Source organism: Plecotus auritus, assembly GCF_963455305.1.
Source record: "Plecotus auritus genome assembly, chromosome: 1".
Taxonomy (NCBI): Eukaryota; Metazoa; Chordata; class Mammalia; order Chiroptera; family Vespertilionidae; genus Plecotus; species Plecotus auritus.
The window spans coordinates 201466914-201488360 of NC_137770.1; the positions used below are offsets into that span (position 1 = coordinate 201466914).

A 21447-nucleotide genomic window follows, 5' to 3' on the forward strand; every position below is an offset into this window, starting at 1 on the left:
CAAGTCTTATGTTTTCAGCTCAATGAATGTTTACCAATATAAATTAAATCATGTTTACAAATATAGTGTGTAAGGTATACAATATAAATTAAATCATGCACTTCAAGTTATAGAATACTAGGGCCCGGTGCACGAAGATTTGTGCACGGGGGGTGGGTCCCTCAGTCTGACCTGCACCCTCACCAATCTGGGAGCCCTCAGGGGAGCCCTCTCCAATCCAGGAGTTTCTGTTTGTCTTTGCAATCATATGAGCGAATTGTCTGAGACCCCAACCCAGTTTGGTTTGGTGCTCACAGAATAATAGAGGTCTTTTTTTTTCTTTGCTCCATTGGTGGAGATTTCCTAGAAGTTGCAGGATATCTTCTCTTTAATTTTTCCTCGACACTGTGACTTTACTTATGTCTCTCACCTTTGCTTTCCCTCCATCCCCCACCTGCAACAGTACTTGCTCCAGGCTCACTTTGCTCTATGGTCTAGGACAGTAGTCGGCAAACTGCAGCTCTGTTGACTAATGAGTTTGCCAACCACTGACCTAGACTCTCGATTCCAATTACTACAGGCTGTTGTTCTTTGTGATTAAGCCCCTATCCCAGTGGTCAGCAAACTTATTAGTCAACAGAGATGCAAACCGTGGCTCGTGGCCGCATGTGGCTCGCAAGCCGCAGTTTGCCGACCACTGGTCTAGGAGATCCTGCAATGCGTCTGCCACCAGAACTACGATTCCCAGCATTCCCGGTGCTCCCTGCGCTCTGGGCTTCCACTTCCGGTCCAGGGGCTGCCACCAGAACTATGATTCCCAGAATTCCTGGTGCTCCCTGCACTCTTGGTTTCCGCTTCTGGTCCAGGGGCTGCAGAAACCAAAAGGACTGTGAACTCCAGCTGCCCCCAGGCCGGGCTGACAGGATTGGACACTCCAGTGGTGTCCCCAGGACCCTGGCTGCTCAGTGCCGGCGTGCGTGCGCACTGGCCACAGGCTTGGAGTGGGCGGGGTCTCAGGGATGCACACCGCGTCACCCCGGTTATGTGGAGGGCAGGCGGGCATCCCACCCTGCCCCCAGCCGCTCAGTGTCTGCACGCATGCGCATTGCCCACAGGCCCGCCATCTTTGTCGGGTTACTTTGCATACTCACTCCTGATTGGCTGTGGGCCTTGCGGAGGTATGGTCAATTTACATATTTGTCTATTATTAGTATAGATTTCCAGCATCCCAAAAGCTAACTTGTACCATCTCCTAGTGATCACCCCACCTAAGATAATCATTCTGAATTATATCAATATAATGTATAAGGTATACAATATAAATTAAATCACTCAATATTTACTCTTTTTTGCCTGGTTTCTATAACTTAACATTTATCTATAAGGTTAATCCATGTTACTACATGCAGTAGTAATTTTTTCTTTTTTGTTTCTTTATACTATTCCATCATACAAATTTACCATAATTTATTCAATCAATTTATTTTCCAGTTTTACTTATTATAAATAGCTATGAATATTCTCATGCATATATTATGGTGGGTATACATATGCATTCATTTTTGTTCCATTTTTACATAGGAGTAGGTTTGTTGTGTCATAGGGTATGCATATATTCAACCCTAGTAGGTAATGCTAAATGGTAGTTAGTGTACCAGTAGACATTCCCACCTGCACTGTATGAGAGTTCCAGTTGATCCAGATTACTAGCCAATGCTTAGAATTGCCAAGTTTTCTTTTCCAATTTAGTCATTATAGTAGGTATGTTTTATTGGCTTTAATTTGTTTTTCCTGATATCTAACAATGTCGAGAACCTTTATATCTACATACTGGCTATTAGATGGTTATTTTTATGAAGTGCATGTTTAAGGATACTTTTTGAAATTGGATGTCTGTCTTCTTGTCCTTATTGTTTTTATATATTCTGTATTGAATACTTTGTCAGATGTGTATTGCAAATATCTTCTCTAACTCTGTGGCTCAGTGTCTTTAAATATTGTCCATAGTTTTCAGTGTAGAGATCTATCATATCTTTGTTAGATTTGTTCCTAAGAATTTTATTGTTAACTAGAGGCCCAGTGCATGAATTTGTGCACCTGGAAAGGAACCGTGAGCTGCGAGGCTGGGGTAGGCACAGGGGCGGGTCTCGGCCCATCCTCCGTGACCCCCCTCCGTCCTCTCCCTCCGTGGCCCCTTATCCCCTGCAGCCCCGCTCCCGCCACTGCAGCTCCCACGTGCTGTCAGTGCTGGCCCTGCTCACACCCGCTGATGGCGCTGAGTGATTAGGGCTGGCACCAGCAGAGGGCGTGAGCAGGGCCAGTGCCGTCAGTGAGTGCGAGCAGCGGCTGCTGCCCCAATCAACACTCAGGAGCTGGGGGAGGTGGAGAAGCCCTCAGGGGCGATCAGGACCGGCAGCCGCCACTCGCACCCACTGATGGTACCAAGCGATCGGGACCAGCACCAGGCACCAGCAGCTGGTGCAAGCAGGGCCAGCGTCAGCAGCAGGTGTGAGTACCAGGTGGTACCGCAGAACACAAGAGCAAAGAATTTTCAGTAACCACCAGAGGCTAGGCCCGATGACAGCAACCCGCGCTCTGCCTTGGTCTGGTGTCCCTGCTCACCTGCTCCATCATGCGCTGTGGCCAACGACCGCCGTGTTCTGCGCACCCCCCTGGTGGTCAGCACACGTCATAGCGAGTGGTTGTTTGGTTATTCCAGTTGTTCCACAGTTTAGTCTATTTGAATATTAGCCTTTTATTATATAGGATTTATTATATAGGATACTCTTTCAAATGGTGTTTTCTTATTGTTTGTTGATACATCTCTTTTCTCATTGTTTGGTCACCTTTGAACAACATGGGTTTGAATTGCATGGGTCTACTTATATGCAGATTTTTTTCAATAAATATACAGTCATCCCCTATATCTCCAGGTTTTGCATCCTTGGATTCAACCAACCCCTGATCAAAAACAGTATTTCTCATCCATGGTTGGGAATCCACAGATGCAGAGGGCCAACTGTATACATTGTTTTATGCCATTTTATATAAGAAACTTGAACATCTGCAGATTCTGGTATCTGAGGGGAGGGGTACTGGAACCAATCCTCTCCTGGATACTGAGGGACAACTGTAGTTAAGTTTTTGGGGAGTCAGAAGTTATACATGGATTTTCGATTATGCTGGGGTTAGCACTCCATACCCCTGCATTGTTTCAGGGTCAACTGTACATCAAAATCAAGTAATTTTCTATGTTGGTTTTAATTTAGTGACTTAATTAATTCATTTATTAATTCTAATAGTTGATCTATAGATTCTTTTGGATTTTCTATGAAACCAACTCATGTCATCTGGAAATAGTGACATGTTTATTTCTTTCTGATAAATCATAATTCTGTTTTGTTTTATTTTTTATTTTTTGCTTTGTTGAGCTTTTTTGTGCATGTCCACAGATGACTGAGAAAGCACTGCGAATATTGACTTGGGAACTACAAATAAATTTTAGTGATTAAGCAAACTCACAAATATAGAATCCACAAATAATGAGGGTTGACTGTCAAATATATATAAATGTACATGAGTTATAATATCATGCAATATTATAGTGTGTCTCTGTGTGCATTATAAGATTAATTTATTTAGTTGTAAATTGCTTTGGATGTATAACTTGTCTCCATTTTTTCTTTGATATTATCACTTCTTGTGCTGTTAGGAACTTCAGTAACAGTTATTGCTTTCCTTTTCCATTCTTCTACTTTTTGCACACTGACACATTATGACCCATTTATATCCTCACTTTCTCCTAAACTCAAATCATCTAACTGTTGATTTGTTCACTCATTTGTTTAACAAACATTTATTGATCTCTTAATGTGCTCAGGTTCATTGGACTGCTTTTTAGCACATTTCCCTGGTTTAAAAAATGGGCACAGTTATCAATTATCATATTTTTTAAAATCAGAAAAGTATTCTGCATTCAAGAAATTTATGTCCCTCTGTGTACAGTTCTATGGAGTCAATATAATGAAGAATTCCAAAGCAAATAGGATAAAGACATTCTAACTCTCATAACTTATATGCTTCTTATGTGACTACAACTGTATTATTACAAACTAGAGGCTCGATGCGCAAAATTCATGCAAGGGGCTCGGCCCCTGTTGCCACCGCGGCTGCCTCGGCCCATGCCCACTGAGACGGCTTCCTCTGCCTCAGCCCCCTGCCACCGCGGCTTTGTCCGGAAGGGCATCCAGAAGGGCGTCTGATCTAATTAGCATATTACACTTTTATTATTATTGACTAGTGGCCCAGTGCACAAAATTCATGCACATTAAAAGGGGATTAATTAGAGGAAATAATTTAATATTGCTATTTGCCCTTTCTCTATAATAGAAGTGTCGGAGATGAAAGAAAATTAGTAAAATGTGTATGAAAACCTTCTTCCTGTCAGAGTCTGGGGTGTACCACAGGACCCAGAGTCAAGTCCCCACCCACCCACAGGTGCCTCAAAATCACGTGAGACCCAGACCTGGCTGCCACCCCCCCCCATTGGGCTAGATTCAGACCTGGCCAGTCTCACCCTTGTCAAGCCCTGCTGGGCAGGGGGCGTAGCCTCAGGTCCCCTGGCCCAGCACGAGGACAAGGGGCGTGGCCTGAGGTCCCCCAGCCCAGACCAGGGCGGGGGGCGTGCCTTGAGGTCCCCCGTCAACCCCCACTGGGTGGGGCACATGGCCTGAGGTCCACCATCAAGCCCCGCCAGGTGGGGGGACACAGCCTCAGGTCCCCTGGCCCAGCACCAGGAGGGGAGTGCAGCCTCAGGTCCCCTGTCAAGCCCCGCTGGGCGGGGGGCATGGCCTGAGGTCCCCTGTCAAGCCCCGTGGGGCCGAGGGTGCAGTCTGAGGTCCCCTGGCCTGTTGCTGGGGTGGGGGGCCTGGCCTGAAGTTCCCTGTCAAGCCCCACATGGTGGGGGGCACGGCCTGAGTTCCCCTGACCCAGCACTGGGGGGTGCACCTTGAGGTCCACTGTCAAGCCCAGCTGGGTGGGGGGCACGGCCTGAGGTCCCCTGTCAAACCCATCCAGGCAGGGGGGTGCAGCCTCAGGTCCCCTGGCCCGGTGCTGGGGCAGGGGGCATGGCCTAAAGTCCCCCGTCAAGCCCCACCAGGCAGGGGGTGTGATTTGAGGTCTCCTGGCCTGGCGCTGGGGCGGGGGGAGCAGCCTGAGGTCCCCTAGCCCAGCACCAGGATGGGAAGTGCACTTTGAGGTCCCCCATCAAGCTCCGCTGGGTGGGGGGCATGGCCTCAGGTCCACTGGCCTGGCGCCAGGGCAGGGGGCACGGCCTGAGGTCCCCCAGCCTGATGCCAGGGCAGGGGGCGCGACCTGAGGTCCCCTGTCAAGCCCACGGGGGTGGGGGAGGGCATAGCCTCAGGTCCCTGCTGATTGCTCATTAAGGCTCTTTATGGGAACTTGGCCTCAGCTGTGGGTGCAGCCATCTTTGTGATGGAGTGATGGTCAATTAGCATATTCCCTCTTTATTAGATAGGATAATATGTAGTACATACCTAGGTTTTAGTCTTCTTATAAGAAGTTATGTGCTCTGGTGAGTTTTATTATCTGTGACTATTCTTTGCTCTACCAAGAACTTATTCTGATGTATGTCAAATAAGAGGAAAAATAAAGCACATGCATTTACCCTTGAACACATTTTTTTTTCTGTGAAGTTTTGGTTTTACAAATGTTAGTCGAAAATCCTCTGAGACTGCTAAATATATAGATTAGAGTCAGATGAAATAATCCTTGAACAGGGAAGAGTTTGATCAATTTTTTAAAGACTCTTGGTCAGTGTGGCTAAGTTGATAAAGCGTTGGTCCCCCACATGGAAGGGTCTCAGGTTCCATTCCCAGTCAAGGGTAACTTACCTGAGTTTCAGGTTCAGTCCCCGTCGTCCCTGGTTTGGGGCACTGTGGGAGGCAACCAATCTCTCTCTCTCTCTCTCTCTCTCTCTCTCTCTCTCTCCCTTTCCTTCCTCCCTCCCTCTCACCACTCCCTCCCCCCTTCCACTCTCTCAAAAAATCAATGGAAAAAATATCCTCAACAACAACAAAAAAGTTATTTTTGAAATATTATTTTGTTTAGGTAGATCACATTCTAGGCTGATGAAATAGTGAAATGGTAAAAATTAGTCTACAGTGTAGACTGTAATGAAAATAATTAGGTTAATTCTTCTAGAGAAAAATAAAAGTAAGCTACAATAACAGATATGTACTTTAGGTAGTGAAATGTTTGGCCAGTGCCAAAAGGTTTAGATTTAATGAAGAAAGGGAATTTATACTACCATAAGCTCTTGGAGTAACATTTAAAGAAGATCATTTAAGTGGTTGAACATATGATAAATGTAGAAGTCAGAACATAGAGAAAGAGAAGAAAGAGTTCATTGTATAGAACCCAAAATATGATATTGGATGCAGAAATGCAGAGAGAATGGCAAATCTAAGAATATTATGTAGAAAGAATTATCATAATTTGGCTATGGCCTGATAAGGCAAGCAAAGTAAAAAATAACTACAAAGTTTTGATTGTCTGGAAAAAAAAAAGTGCAAAAAGATTGTTGAAGGATATATTATGTGGAGGCAAGATAATACTTTGAAAATAATAATAATGAGATGGTATTGGAACAGAAGGTAGAAATGTTCTGTAAATCAGGATATATAATCTAAGGGTTAAAAACTGTATTAAAACTCTCAGCTGAATGAGTTGTCCAAAGTAATATGTATAAAAAGCAAAAGGCCTTGGGTCATTCTCAACTAATTGATGAGGAACACAGGACCCAACAAAAGGCCACCTAAAGAGACATATGGAGAACTAAGAGTGGAGAGGAATGAAATGCAGAGGTGAAAGACTATCAGTGAAGAGAACGTGTGACAGCTCACTGTATTGAACAAAGCAAAATGGGCTAGAAAGGTAGACTGAGGTCTGGAGAGGTGGGAAGAGAAATCCTTATTTGATGGGGTCAATTTCTATATAGAAGAAGCTGTCCTGCCTGAAGCCTGGAATAGAAAGGGATGGGGAGGGCTCTCTACAAGGTGGGACTGAAAGCTATTAAATTGCAAGCAAGAAAAAGATAAAAGTTATTTCCAGGAATGTTTTGTCTAAACAAATGGCCTAGGTCAGTTATTTTTTTTTTTAACTGGTGTGCCACAAGAATTTTTAAAACATGCAATATGTATTTAGTCAGGGGCACTGACCTCTTGTCCCTTAGATTGTCAAATTAAAAAATGACAGCAACCAACACAACAATAGCTGTCTGGTGTGAATCAAAATTATACCTTTTTTTTTTTTTTTGTCAGATTGGCAAAAGATATAATATATTTTTGGTGTGCCACAGAATTTTAGTTATTAGTTTATGTGTGCCATGAGATGATCACTGGAATAATAAGTTAAGGAATTTATATAATACTATATGAAATTGGTGCATGGGTAGGGTCCCTAGGCCTGGCTGGGGATCAGGGCCAATCTGTGGGGTGACTGGCAGTGCAATGGGGGGGCCCCTGCTGGCACCTGCCTTGCCTGGCCTGGGGCCTGAGGGCTGGGGCAGCTCCTGCATTGAGCGTCTGCCCCCTGGTGGTCAGTGTGCGACATAGCGACTGGTCGTTCCGCCATTTGTTTGATTTGCACATTAGGCATTTATTATATAGGATTACTTAAAAGCACCTGGCACATAATACATGCTCAAAAAATGTTTGTTGAATGACTAAGTTATCTCTCATTCCTGCCTTATATACACCCAATGGCTTTTGGTGTAGTTTCTGAATACTAAGAGAATATTAATAGTGATGTTACTAAAACAGTTATCTGGCAATATAAGCTAGAGTCCAGCTTGGAAGCAGTTTCTGAGGAATGCAGGAGAGAAAATTACAGATGTTAGGCAAACTCTCCTAAAGTGTAGAATCACAGAAGCAGAACTCTAGAGGTGGGAGGGATCTTGCAGGTCATTAAATAGCCCAGCCCTCTTATTACATGGCTATGTATATGAGTCCCAGTTTTCTTAAATAACTTACCATATATATGTCAAGGTTCAGTTCCAGGAAATTGAAACCACACTAGCTATTTTAAGCTTGAAAGGATTTAATATAAATAATTAAGTGCACATTAAATTGATGGGTGGATTGGAGGAGTGGCCTCTAGGCTTGGGCTCCAGGACTAGTTCCAAGAGGATACGGTAGGTGGGCCCACCCGGGCAGCTGCTGTTGCTGCAGTAGTCAGAGAGGGAGAATGAGCAAGCGGCCACTGCATCTGCTGACTCCCAGACCTGGCCACTGAAGAGTCTTCTGAGGATAACAAACTGCCATTACTGCCACCACACTTCCTGTCATTGTCAACTCGGATGCTGCTAAAGAAAACCCATCTCCACAGCATTTCCCCAACTACATTTGCCACTTTTGAGTTTCCTACCTCACATGAGTGCATCTCCTTGGCTTCACTAAAATCTCACCTGGAATCCTACCTGCAAGCATGTGGGGCACATGGTTCCAGCCTCTGCAGGAGCACGCACCACAAGGAGGTTGGAATGGATGCTGATGCCGATTAGTCACATTCACCACCCGTTCCACAGCTAGGAAAGAACGTCACTGCGACCAGAATACAGAAGCCCTGTTACTGCAGTCTCTCTGTTGTCACTGAACACAAGTGCACAAAAGAGAATTACGTAGATTCAGCCCTGCCTTCTAGAAATCACATTCTGCTGAGACTGAGAGACCTAGAAGGGTGACTACCTCATTGACTGTTCTAACCAGGACACATTTGAAAGTGAGAGAAAAAAATTACTAATATTTATGCCAGGATAACAGGCAAGGTACAGATAATGTAGAATTTATTTCTTGCCTTCAACATGACTTCTTGAAGTTCACCCCCAATTTTCTATCATCTAATTATGATTTTTAAAAATCTAGTTTGCAGTTCTCTAAAAAACTCAGTGCAAAACATTTTCAGTGACTATTTCAAACATCATGTTCTTTGGACTATAAGGCAATACCTATGTTTCCTAAGGCTTTACTTTTTTGAACTCTCTCTGTGTTTTTGTTAAGTAACAAGCAGCCTTTTTTTTTTTTTTTGGCTACTCTTAGAAGACATTTTTTTTTTCCTGTAAACACATTTTAGTACCTTTTGGCTCAGCCAGCTTTTAATGGACAACTTTTATGAGAAAGGTAAATGAGATTTTTTTTGGAAATTTACTAAAGGCTGTTCAACCTTAAATTGCCCTCCCTTGCATATGATACCCTGTATTGCAAGGACGTTTTCAAGGAGATTTAATATCTCATGAATGTATGATTTTTTTTTTACTTGAAAGAGCAATGTCAGGGTTTTTACACTGAACATTTTACTACTACCTGACTTCTATAAGTCCAAGTAAATGTGTATAGATAGTCATTTAGGGATAGCTTAATGGTTATAGAAAATTCTAAGTCATGTCACAGAGTAACGTGTCTGTAAACCTAAGCTTTTGAAGCACCATATGTTCTCAGCAAAATCCAATTAAATGAATTTCTGCTTCTAGCCAAGATGAAATAACGGAGATTGAATTTACCCTCCTTTAAACAACCAGCAATGGACAAAATGTAAGAAACCATCATTTGCAAACACTGGATATCTGGCAACAAAGGACAGTGATTCCTAAGAGATGAGAAGCAAGTGAGGTGAGCCTCAGCTTTCCTCCAGTTTACTTCCTGGAGACTTTTCAGTCTGAATGCCAGGGAAGAGTTGAGAAGCCAGAGCTGAGAGTCTGGGAGATGAAGGTGGCCAGCCTTCAGAGGCCTGAGCATGGGAGGAGAGAGAGCAAACCAGAGGTAGAGCTCTGAAGATCTATGGAGGTTCCCCGCTAGGAGTTAGCCGTGTCCTGATACACACATTGATGTGAGGAAACTATGCAAAGCTTGGAGAGGAATCTCCTGGGAGGGTTAGAGGCAACAGCGCCTGCCGTTTCATGGGGCTGGGAAAGGGGCTTGCTCCCTTCTGGCAGACGGGACTATCCCATGATTCTCTGGGCACTGGATAGAGCACACAGAGGGGTCTTGCCTCAGTCACTGTGAGTAATTAGCCCTACATGAGCCTTGGTCTGATCCTGATTAATACATCATGAAAGCAGGATCTGAAAGGACCAAACTGCTTTCAGGTATTTTAACGGCATCCAAGAGCAAAGCTCGAGAATATTTATAGGAATACAAATACATCCAGCAGCCAGAGTAAAATTTACCATGTCAGACGTCTCATGAAAGTATGCAAAGAAGCGGGAAAATGCAACCCGCATTGATGAGAAAAATCAGTCAAAATCAACCCAGAACTGATTGAAACGTTAGAATTATAAGATAAAACCCTAAAACAGCTATTAGAACTTTATGTATCCCACATTTTAAAAAGAAATAGATGTAAAAATACCCCCAGTTTTTTTAAAAATATATTTTTATTGATTTTCAGAGAGGAAGGGAGAGGAAGAGAGAGAGAGAAACATCAGTGATGAGACAGAATCATCGATGGGCTGCCTCCTGCACACCCCCCACTGGGGATCAAACCCGCAATGCAGGCATGTGCCCTTGACTGGAATCAAACCCGGAACCCCACAGTTCACAGGCCAATGCTCTATCCACTGTGTCAAACCAGTTAGGGCAGTATACCCCCAATTTTTTTGCTGCCATGTGATCAGTACTATCTGGGACAATGTTAAAGGCATAGGATACAATGTAAATTTGACTGTGTCTTTCCTCTGGCATACTTTATTCCTTAGACTAAGAATAGTTTTATTTTATCAAATATGTCTTGTTAGTAGAAATTCACGTTAAGAATGGCTGGCTCGTTAATTTTATTTGAATGCAAAAGTGCTGTTATTAACTTTGACTTAAATGTTGTAGGTTAGGAGTTTTGTACTATACCTTACTATGAAAGATCTTGTGCCTATCTCATTTTGTCACTCTTACTCTCCTCATTCTGTTTTGTTCTTCTTACCCTGCTTCATCATTCTTATCTTTGGAAATTTAGTCTGTGGGGTCAAGCTATACTCCCAGTGTCCACTGCTACCCTCCCAGTGATTAGAATGGTGTCTGCTCAAGTGGTCCCTGTTCTGTAGATATTTATTGAAAAGAATACATGGAATTGTTAATACTCATAATTTGGATGTAACAACTTCTTTAAATTTATATTAAATCATTCAATAGGCCTTTGAGGAAAAACTTAGTATGCGCAAGTAGAATTTCTGTGGAAATTTGAGGTGAAGAAATATTTGATCCTTAATAAAGTAGCAAAGCGGCAACTGAAAGAAATAATTTGAGCTTTGAAAGTCACAGCTGTAGAATGGAATCCTACCTCTCTTTATGCAATTTAACTTCTAGTAGTGTGAGATTGTTGGAATGTGATCTAGTAAATTGGGCGAGGGGACCTCTTCCTCTACTCTTCAATTTAGTAGCACTCACCTACAAACACCATAAGGAAGAAAGAATATAATTTTTAATCAAGAGGAAAAGAACTGTTTATTGGAATGCTAGTAATTCTATAGAGTGATAAAATTTGAAAATTAAAAACCGTACTGTCTTCCAGAATCCACGTAACTACGTGGGCTGCCTGGAGAATGATAGTTGCCCCACACCTAGAGTTGCCAGATTTCACAAATAAAAGTACAGGATCAGCCCAGCCATCGTGACTCAGTGGTTGAGCATCAACCTATGAACCAGTAGATCATGGTTCGATTCCCGGGGTCAGGGCATATGCCCAGGTTGTGGCCTTGATCCCCAGTGTGAGGTGTGCAGGAGGCAGCCGATCAGTGATTCTCACTCATCATTGATGTTTCTCTCTCTCTCTTACTCTCCCTGCCTCGATAAAAATCAATAAAATCAATAAAAATATTTTTTAAAAATATGGGATCTTTATTTAAATTTTAATTTTAGATAAACAGTAAGATTTTAGTATTAGGTATGCCCCAATGAATGTTTGGGACATACCTACCCTCCCTCCCCAAGTTGTTATTTATCTGAAATTGGAGTTTAACAGAAAATACTGTATTTTATCTGGCAACTCAGCCCACACCCAAACATTTTAGTGATTTATTCAAGAAATGATTGGGATGGGGCTGAGCGAGCAACAATGAATAGAGTTCACTACTCCAGGAATGAAGGACTGTATCTTTCTGAAAACATTAAGAGGCCAAAAGAATGCAGAAGTGATCTCTCTGCAACAGATTACAATAAGAAAAATTAAACACCAACTGTATTAATGCAAACTAAGATAGAATAAAAGGAACCAGAGGAAGACTGTTGTTACTAGGAAAGGAGGGAAGAGGAGGATCTGAAATGGAGAATTCAGCAATGTGAGTTGTCTGTACAACATCCATTTCCCTCTCCCCTGCCTTTTATTTTAAGGCTTTCCCTCTAATTTTTAAAAATAGGACCTTATTATTATTCACAAACACACACTTTTCCTAAATATATGCTTCAGGGGAGGCTGGCCTCAGTCACAGAGGTTGATTTCTGATTGGACTAAGACATAGTGGGGTTCTTTTCTTATTTGTGAATGATTTTTACATGGGCATTTGATTCAGTTCTGGCCACTGAAACATGTAGTTAAATGTGCCAGAGGGCTTCTAGGAAAGCTTTTTGTCTACTCCTAAGGAAGACCTGTGAAGGTAAAATTTGTTGTACCTGGCTACGCTGCTAGAATTGATGTAGCCATTTGTGAATAATCAAAGAAGCTAATCTGAAGATAACACTTAGACACCAAGAATAGCAGGGTATAGAAAGATGGGAAAAAATGGCTACGTGATATTTTATTGCTGATGAACTGATTAACCGAGGAATTGTTCTACCTTTATTCGCAGATAAAAATATTCTAACATATAGGAGATTCTTATTAAAAGTCAGAATTTTCTATGTATTCGACATTGAGGTGACTTTTCTGTTTTGTTTGGTTAATGATTGCAAACCTAAAGCATAATAGCATTTTTATTTTTCACTTAAAAAGTAAGAAGTTTTCCATTTTAAAAATGCCATATGTTATTCCTTAAAGTAGTCCGTGAAAACAAAAGCAACATGTATTTTAGAATTAGAACTTTTGGGGAAAAGAAATCATGGAAACAAATATTCATTTAATGGTAATGTCCTTTTTTTTTTTTTTTTTTTTTTTAACAGCAATAGTTACCTAATGAAACTTTAGAGTTGACATCATAAATTGGCCTGAATATAGTTCTTTGAAGTATCATTATGGAATTTCCCATTTGGTGAAAGATTCAGCTGCTTTTCACCGAAACATTTTATATCTTAGTAGAATGGTGGCTCCGTACATTTGGAGATGTTGTTACTGTATATTTTTTAGGGGTTGATGATATAGATTTAAAAATATACATGTCAGTGCAAAAATTACTGATGCTGGATCATACAAACAGGTAAATGCAATTATTTAAGTTAGCTGCACTCTGATGTTACCATATGACATTAGTTGGTTTTTTATGCCTATTTTTAGATCTGATCTTAGGATCTCCACCTACCATTGGAAAGTCACTTGACTTTCACCACTATTCTGTTCATGAATAATGCATAATTTCTACATCTAAATTCATTCTGTATTTTTGATACTGTAAAACAGTGTGATTCTCATTTTCTGAAGTGTATGTACTATAAAGAAAGCTACTATGGAACATTTTGGTAAAGTGAATCTTGCTTTATCATTCAGTTATTCACATGAAAATTAACTTGCATTCCCAAAGTTAGTAGGTGTGCTAATCTAGACAACAAAGTTAAATATTTTCAGTGTCATATCTATGAGGACTAAATTTGGTGACATAAAAAAAGAAAACCAAAACATGGCCAAAACACAATGGCAGTGCTATTCCTCATGTAGAGCAAAGTCTGGTGCGAGGCAGTCCATCCAGGGTGGGGATGGTAGTGCCACAGTCGTTGTGGGGTCAGAGCCCTTCTTTATAGCTGCCCTGCCATATTTAGCACTTGCCTTGATTCCAGTGTCACCTCATAGAACTCCTGACAGCGTGCCCATGTTTCCAGGCAGCAGGAAGAAATATTGAGTAAAGTGACAAAGGGGAGGGGAACCTACCAAGATGAATCACCTTCCTTTGGGGAGCCTTCATGGAAGCTCTCCATACAAGCAATTTAAATCACTGAGGAACAAGCTAAACTTCTGCTCATACCACAATGGCTTATTCTTGGTCTTGTGTGGTCCTTAGTCATGGGGAGCCTAGGAATGACTTCTAGCTGGATTTATTGCCACAACAAATAAAATTGACATTGTGTTCCTTAGGAAGGAGAGACTAGAATATGGGGTTGACGAATCTTTCATGCCTTTATCACAGTACTAGAGGCCCAGTGCATGAATTTGTACACGGGTGGGGTCCAGCTGGCCTGCCCTGGTTGGGGTCAATCGAGCTGGGCCCACTGGGGGAAGGGGCCACGGGCAGTTGGCTGGCCAGCCCCCCACCCTGGTTGAACTCCTGGTCAAGGGGACAATTTGCATATTAACATTTTATTATATAGGACTAGAGGCCCAGTGCACGAATTCATGCATGGGTGGGGTCCCTCAGCCTGGCCAGTGATCAGGGCCAATAGGGGCCAGCTGGCCAGGTGGAGGGACCACAGGAGGTTGGCCGGCCATGGGAGGTTGGCTGTGGGAGTGCACTGACCACCAGGGGGCAGCTCCTGCATTGAACATCTTCCCCCTGGTGGTCAGTGAACGTCATAGAGACCAGTCAACTGGTCATAATGGTCACTTAGGCTTTTATATATATAGATGCTTAAGATTGCATTCCAACCCCAAATATACTTGTATCAGATTGAGAACTTGATCAAAATTTGTACCTTTCCAATGTTATCTTTGTCTCCTGTCATTTTCCAGACCATAGGAATTTTTCTGGGTTCAGATTGATTTCCCCATTTCTGCAATGTAAAGATAATTAGGCATAGACACATGCCATATTCCATTCTGAAAATGTCTTAAGCTTCAGTGTCCATAATCAGCAAAACAAGTCATATTCTACTTTTTCTGTTTGATAAGTTCAAAATTCTGAGGTAACACAATTCTATATAACACTGAAATAACTATACTTTTTGTGACTTGGTTACCTATGTCCCCCCAAATATTTTATTTCAATAAAAACAGGTTTTATGGTAAAACTAGAGGCCCAGTGCACTCATGCATTTGGGGGGATCCCTTAGCCCAGCCTGCACCCTCTCACAGTCTGGGAGCCCTCGGGGGATGTCCAACTGCTGTGGAGGCCAGAGAGGCTCCTGCCATTGCCGCTGCACTTGCCAACCATGAGCCTGGCTTCTGGCTGAGCGGCGCTCCCCCTGTGGGAGCACACTGACCACTAGGGGGCAGCTCCTGCATTGAGCGTCTGCACCCTGATGGTCAGTGTGCGTCCTAGCAATCAGTCGTTCCACCATTCAGTCAAATTGATTTGTGTATTAGCCTTTTATTATATAGGATGATTCTTGTTCTGAAAGTTCATATACAGCAATTGGGAAGCTAGGGGGTACACAAAAGGATACAATAAAAATGTTTCCAAAATATTAATCCTAATTCCTCAGGTAAGTTTCAAAAACTTTCATTTTCCAAAATTTTTTGGGAAAAAAAAAGAGAACACACTCAATTGAAGTACTAAGTGGGGTCGCATTTGATATTTCTGAAAAGCTTGGAAAGTGCTCTGAGTGTCACACTCTGGAGTGAAGTGTGAGGAGGTGTAGCACCACTCTACTTAGTGCAGTGACTTATTTATTCCAAGATGCTCAGTTTTCCTCCTAACTCTGTTATTGCGTCTGTCACTGCTATTCAAGTCCCCTCGATGCGCTTACGTAGCAGTATGCCACCAGGAACCACAGTCTGCAGCACCCAGTGCAAAATGTCACTCAGCTTTCACTTCTTGAACTTGCCTGCTGACTTCCCTGTGGTTCTTCTCAGTCCCTTTTGCAGTGAACCGATTGCTAGGGAGTGGTTGGACAGGATTAGAATGATGGTGGCTTTAATGTTGCTATTCCTACGGGGGGAAAGAGACCATGGAGAACTAGACAGAGACTTGTCAAAGTGTGTCAGCTCTTTAAGGCTGATGCTTTATAGAGGTGTGAACTCTAGTAAAGGGCATGCTTTCGCACCCTGATTAGGTCTGCTTAACCTAGCAATTGTGGAAGTGACTCCAGCCTACATAATTGCTACTACATGATAAAATTCAACTACATTCTGAATGTTATAAATCCAGTACAGCTGTGTGGTTCCCAGGGGTTCCACCTGGAGAAGTGCCAAGTAGTTGTTTACCTTCTCAGGGTCTCCCACATGTGTGGGTACTCAATAAGTGTGTGTGGGATGAAGCTCAGCGCCATCTATAAGCTAACTCTTTCCAATTTTGAATGTTTGTAATCTAGTAACGAAGCTTGTCTCATTGATTTTAATCCTAATTTAACATTGAATGTAAACATTCTAGACTCTTCTCTCTTGTGTCTACTTTGTGCACTGCAAGAGATATTGTTACTCTCATTCTTTCTAAAGTTACCAGCAGTTCAGAGTTTCTTACATTAATTCAGGATTTTTCTCCTCATCTTTGTTTTAAAAGAATAACTATTTGATTTGCAATATACAATATAGAATGTAGGAAGTGTCAAAAAATGATGTCTTCTTTTAATGGGAAACCATCATCACATCATCATTATTGTACTAGTAGCTGTAAATAATACTTGTTAAGCACTAACATCTAGGCAGTGTGCACAGTTTTTTTTTGTTTTTTTTTTTTTTTTGGGGGAGATCATTAATCATATCATCACAGCAAGTCTGCAAAGTTTTACAGATGAAGAAACTGAAGCTCAAAGAAGTTAGGCATCTATATATATAAAACCCTAATATGTAAATAGACGGAATGGCGGAACAACCAAACAATGGGTCACTATGACGTGCGCTGACCACTAGGGGCTGCACACGGAACATGGCGGGTGTTGGCCGCAGCGGGATGGTGGAGCAGGTGAGCGAGGCACCAGACCAACGTGTGGTGCCAGTTGCTGTCATTGGGGCAGGTCTCTGGTGGCGCTGGCCTCGCTCGCACCCACTGCCGGCGCTGGAGCCACCGCTCGTACCCACTGCTGGAGCCGGCCCCGATTGCCCCTGAGGGCTTCTCCACTTTCCCCTGCTCCTGAGGGTCAATCAGGGCAGCAGCTGATGGCGCTGGCCCTGCTTGTACCCGCTGCTGGCACCAGCCCCAATCGCTCTGCGCCATCAATGGGTGTGAGCAGGGCCGGTGCCATCAGCGTGTGGGAGTGGCAGCAGTGGGAGCGGGGCTGCCAGCAGACAGGGGACTGGGGGCCACGGTGGGAGGTGCCAGGTGGGGGTGCGGAGGATGGGCCAAGACCCGCCCCTGTGCCCACCACAGTCTCGCAGCCCACAGTTCCTTTCAAGGTGCATGAATTTGTGCACTAGGCCCCTAGTCTTAAATAAAAGCAACTGCTAGGATGTGACACTCCCAGGATTTAAAGCTAGGTATGTCTGCCTAAAAGCCTGTACTATTAATTGTTTTACCATTATATTATAAATTGGGCATACTGAGAAAATTTCATGATGAATGAAGGTATTTTGTAGACTCAGAACTATCTGTAATTAACAGAGTTGTGTATAGATAATAAGTGTCCGAAGTTATTCCCCTGTTTTTTGAAATGTTTGGCAATGCCCATCTAGTAATAATAAAAAAGAACATTGTACAGCCCTGGGGGAAACAGGGACAGAAGTATTCTTGATTGAATAAAGGCAATTATTGAAAGAAAAAAAGCTTCCTCCTTCCTCCCTAGGTTCCATGCAATTAAGAGAGAAAGGGAGAGGGAGGGTGGGAGAGAGAAACAGAGATTCTCTTCTCTTTCCAGAAAACTGCCTGTCCAAGGAGAGGTAGAAAGGCCAAACCAAAGGTGTATTCGAGCAGAATGAACCTTCTCTCTGAAACAAGTATTCAGCCGCCTTCATTCATGCATCAGACTTAATGATATGATGACATTGCTGGTATATTTCCATTGGATGTGGTCGCTGACAGTTCTGCCCCAAAGAACCATTTTTAGAACTGGGAGTTCATGTATGAATTTTCTGTTTGTACGCAATCACAACCTTTCACATTCTCAAGTGTGTGAAAAGACTTGAGGTTGAATAGTAAAGCTGTTTGCAGGTGTAGCTCTTGCCTTCAATGAGGGTTTACAACTCTTAAAAACAACTTTTGAGGAAAGCTTTCCATTTGATGTGGATGGTGGTGAGAGTTATTTATGTGTTGTGGAGTCAGTGTGATTCCCTGATGAGGAGAAAATTCCCAGCTAATGATCTAGCAGTTGGGCTTCGGTCAAAGCGAATTACAGTATAGCTTTCACATCTGAGTAGTTACATTCAGAGCTTATGGCCCTACTGTAGGGGAGGATGCTGGTATTTCTTGCTTGCTTGCTTTTTTTTTTTTTTTTTTTTAAGTGGAAAGGGTGCGAGTGGGATCTGTACTTCCACTATTTCTAATCCCATGTGGCTATGGCTTGGTCATCAATCTTTCTGGCCAAGAGGCATCTTTGTTTACCCCTCAACTTTACTAAAACCACAAAGGTGGAGAGGAAAATGCCTATTCATTAATGTCAGACACTAATTCAAATAGCTTACAGGCCCCAGTGCAGCATTAAATAAACCTTCATATATAGTGTGAGTCAGACATGGTTCTGTCAGACGTGTTTTTAGATATGTGGTTGTTTTAGACATCAAGGTAGTGTGTAAAATTTTTTTCCAGGTTTTATATATTTGAAATGGAAATGAATATGCTTTCAGTTTTATACCAGCAATTTTGTATAGCTTTTTATTTTAGTATCCAAATGATAGATTTTATTTTTCAATCCACCAAAAACATTTTATTTACCAAATATTTGGTAATCGAAGGCATATCATCTAGATATTTAGAACCTAAGAATGCCTCAATTCACTTTCTCCATCCAGAGAGATAGATAGATTGACAGACATATGTATATCTGTATGTTTATTTCTCTGTATATATGCTCTGCGTGTGTGTGACTGTGTGTTTGTGTGTGTATTTCCATTTGGAAAGTAAAAAAATTAAATTCCTTCAACTAAAAATACAATTAAAAGTCGCTTATACTATTATTTTCCTTTAACCATAGGTAATTTTTTTACTTTCTTACTTTGGCATCTCACAGATTCAGGTATCTAGCAATTGAAATGACCTGCTATTTAAATCTATTCAAATAATGGCCAGTACAAATGTGTAGATCTATAGTGTTAACTGGATGTTAAGTGGATGTACCTTGTATATCCACTTCTTCCCTCACAGCATTCACTAGAAAAACATATTCAGAATAAATAAAGTAATATACAAGGACTGATAATTATATCACTAGATGCAGTTGTGTTGCCACACTATAATTGAATTTTTAAGTTAAGGCTGCTGGTAAAAGGAGCGATTTAAATGTATGACATACAAATCCTACACTCTATGATTGTAGTTACTTAAATTAACCTCTGTAAAATTATTAGCACGTGGTTTTTTATTTATAATCTCAATTTATTTAATAACTATGTAGCCAACAGATTTCTGTACCCCACTCTCTTTGCTCTGTACTGGGGATGCAGCTAGAGGAAGATGAAACTGCTCTTATCCTCATGGAACATTCAGACCCGCATGGCAACACTGCTTTCTGTACAACAGTATCACTTTACCCTCAGTGTTGAGCTTACAGGCAGTCTGTCTGAGCACAGGGATGTGCATATTACTTACAGAATTAACTGAAAACCAGTGTCTCCGTGATTATGAATTATGACGGTGAGCCCCCTAGAAGAGCCTTTTCTTGTAAGACATGATTGAAAGACCTCCTGGGGAAGCTGAAATGCCTGAGATTTTTTTTTTCTTCTTTATATCTTTATAGAGTCAGTGCTGGAAGGCCTTGAAGATCTAGGTACTGTTTACCACCAGGTTGACCGGCAGCTGAACCAAACAATTAGGCGTCGCAGACATGCGGGAGACAACGATTACAACATTGAAGTGCTGCTGGGAGTGGATGACTCTGTGGTCCGTTTCCATGGCAAAGAGCACGTCCAAAACTACCTCCTCACCCTGATGAACATTGTGAGTAATGACTCTTTTGAAGTGTTTTTTTTTTTTAATCTTGTAATTCACGTCTGTCTTGTTAGTGACTTCTGAAAATCTACGTGAGTCCTTCCATGACTGTGCCCCACACCCAAAATGTGTACATACTGCATTAAATGCAAACCGTAACTTATACAGTTAACATGCAATGGTGAAAAAATGAAGGAAACATGAAGCACACATTTCTTTTGGTTGATCAACTAGTTTTCTATGGTCATCAAGGGGAAATGATAAATTTAAGAAGTCATAACGCGGTGGAACTGTGACATGAATTATGTTTCTCATTTTGTTTTGGGAACAATCAAAACTCTCAGGGCTTAGTCTGCCTGCCTTGATGTGGTCCACAAGGGATAAAAAGTTCTTTTAGCATGGTTTTGTATACTGGAATGATAAAGAGTGACTTAGGCCTGATAACTCTGTTGGGATGCTTATTGGTAGAGCTTTTGAATAAGAGTGATATTTTTCAGTATTATATTATAAAGGCAATATATTTTTCAAAGCATAGTCAACTCTTGGCACAGTGCTGCTGCAATGCATCCATAAAGGGCTCTTTAAATTTGTTCTTTATTTCTTCTTTATGAGCCTTAATCACATCCAGAAGTAATCTAGTCAACATTCTCAAACTAGTGTTTTTTCCCTTGTGAATTGACAGAGAAAAATTGAGGAGAAATAATATATAAATCACTTCTAAAAGATCATTGAGATAGTAGTGAAATCTATTTTACATATTTTATCCTTTAGAATTTTGAAATGCATATTATATTGATCTATCAAATATATTACCTAAGCCAGTTGTTTCTCTCTTTCAGCTTTTGACTATAAATGTAATCTCTTTGGGCATCTGTGTTGTTACCTTCTTTTTTCCATGCTTAAGATTAAATTTCAAATAATTCTACTGGGGGAGAAAAGTATTAATTTTACTAATCATGATTTTATTTATTCTAATGTTTAAGCCTCTATGTTAAATATATTTTTGTTCATTGAGATGTCAGTTTATAAAATTCCATATATACCATGTCTCTTTGAAACAGAAAATGATTCTAGAAATGCAAACACCTTTTTGTTTGTTCATTGGTACTAACTCCTATCATGAAGACCAATTATCACACACCCAAAAAAACAAAGAACTGGCCTTGTCAATAGATGTGTATAGAGCTTCACCACTGCGAATTAAATGAATGCCCTCAACTATTGGCTGTTAACTGTTTATGTGATTCTAGTTGCGTAACTCTGAGTATATGGATTAGCTTCTCTGTGCCTGCTTTAGGCTTCCACTGGGGTAATGAGGAAAAAGGATAGGACTTACTAGGGATGTTGGGAGGATTGAATGAGTAGATGCA

The 21447-nt window shown here is 41.6% G+C and overlaps 1 protein-coding gene across 2 annotated transcripts in view; it reads left to right on the forward strand.

Annotated features, from left to right (window-relative positions):
- The window catches only part of ADAMTS3 (ADAM metallopeptidase with thrombospondin type 1 motif 3), a 239458-nt gene that overhangs the window by 162866 nt on the left and 55145 nt on the right, over window positions 1-21447 (forward strand). For both annotated transcript variants that reach the window (XM_080649386.1, XM_080649387.1), the window contains exon 5: window positions 19887-20086. In XM_080649386.1, coding sequence (XP_080505512.1) covers window positions 19887-20086 — 200 coding nt within the window. The remainder of the gene's footprint in view (window positions 1-19886; window positions 20087-21447) is intronic.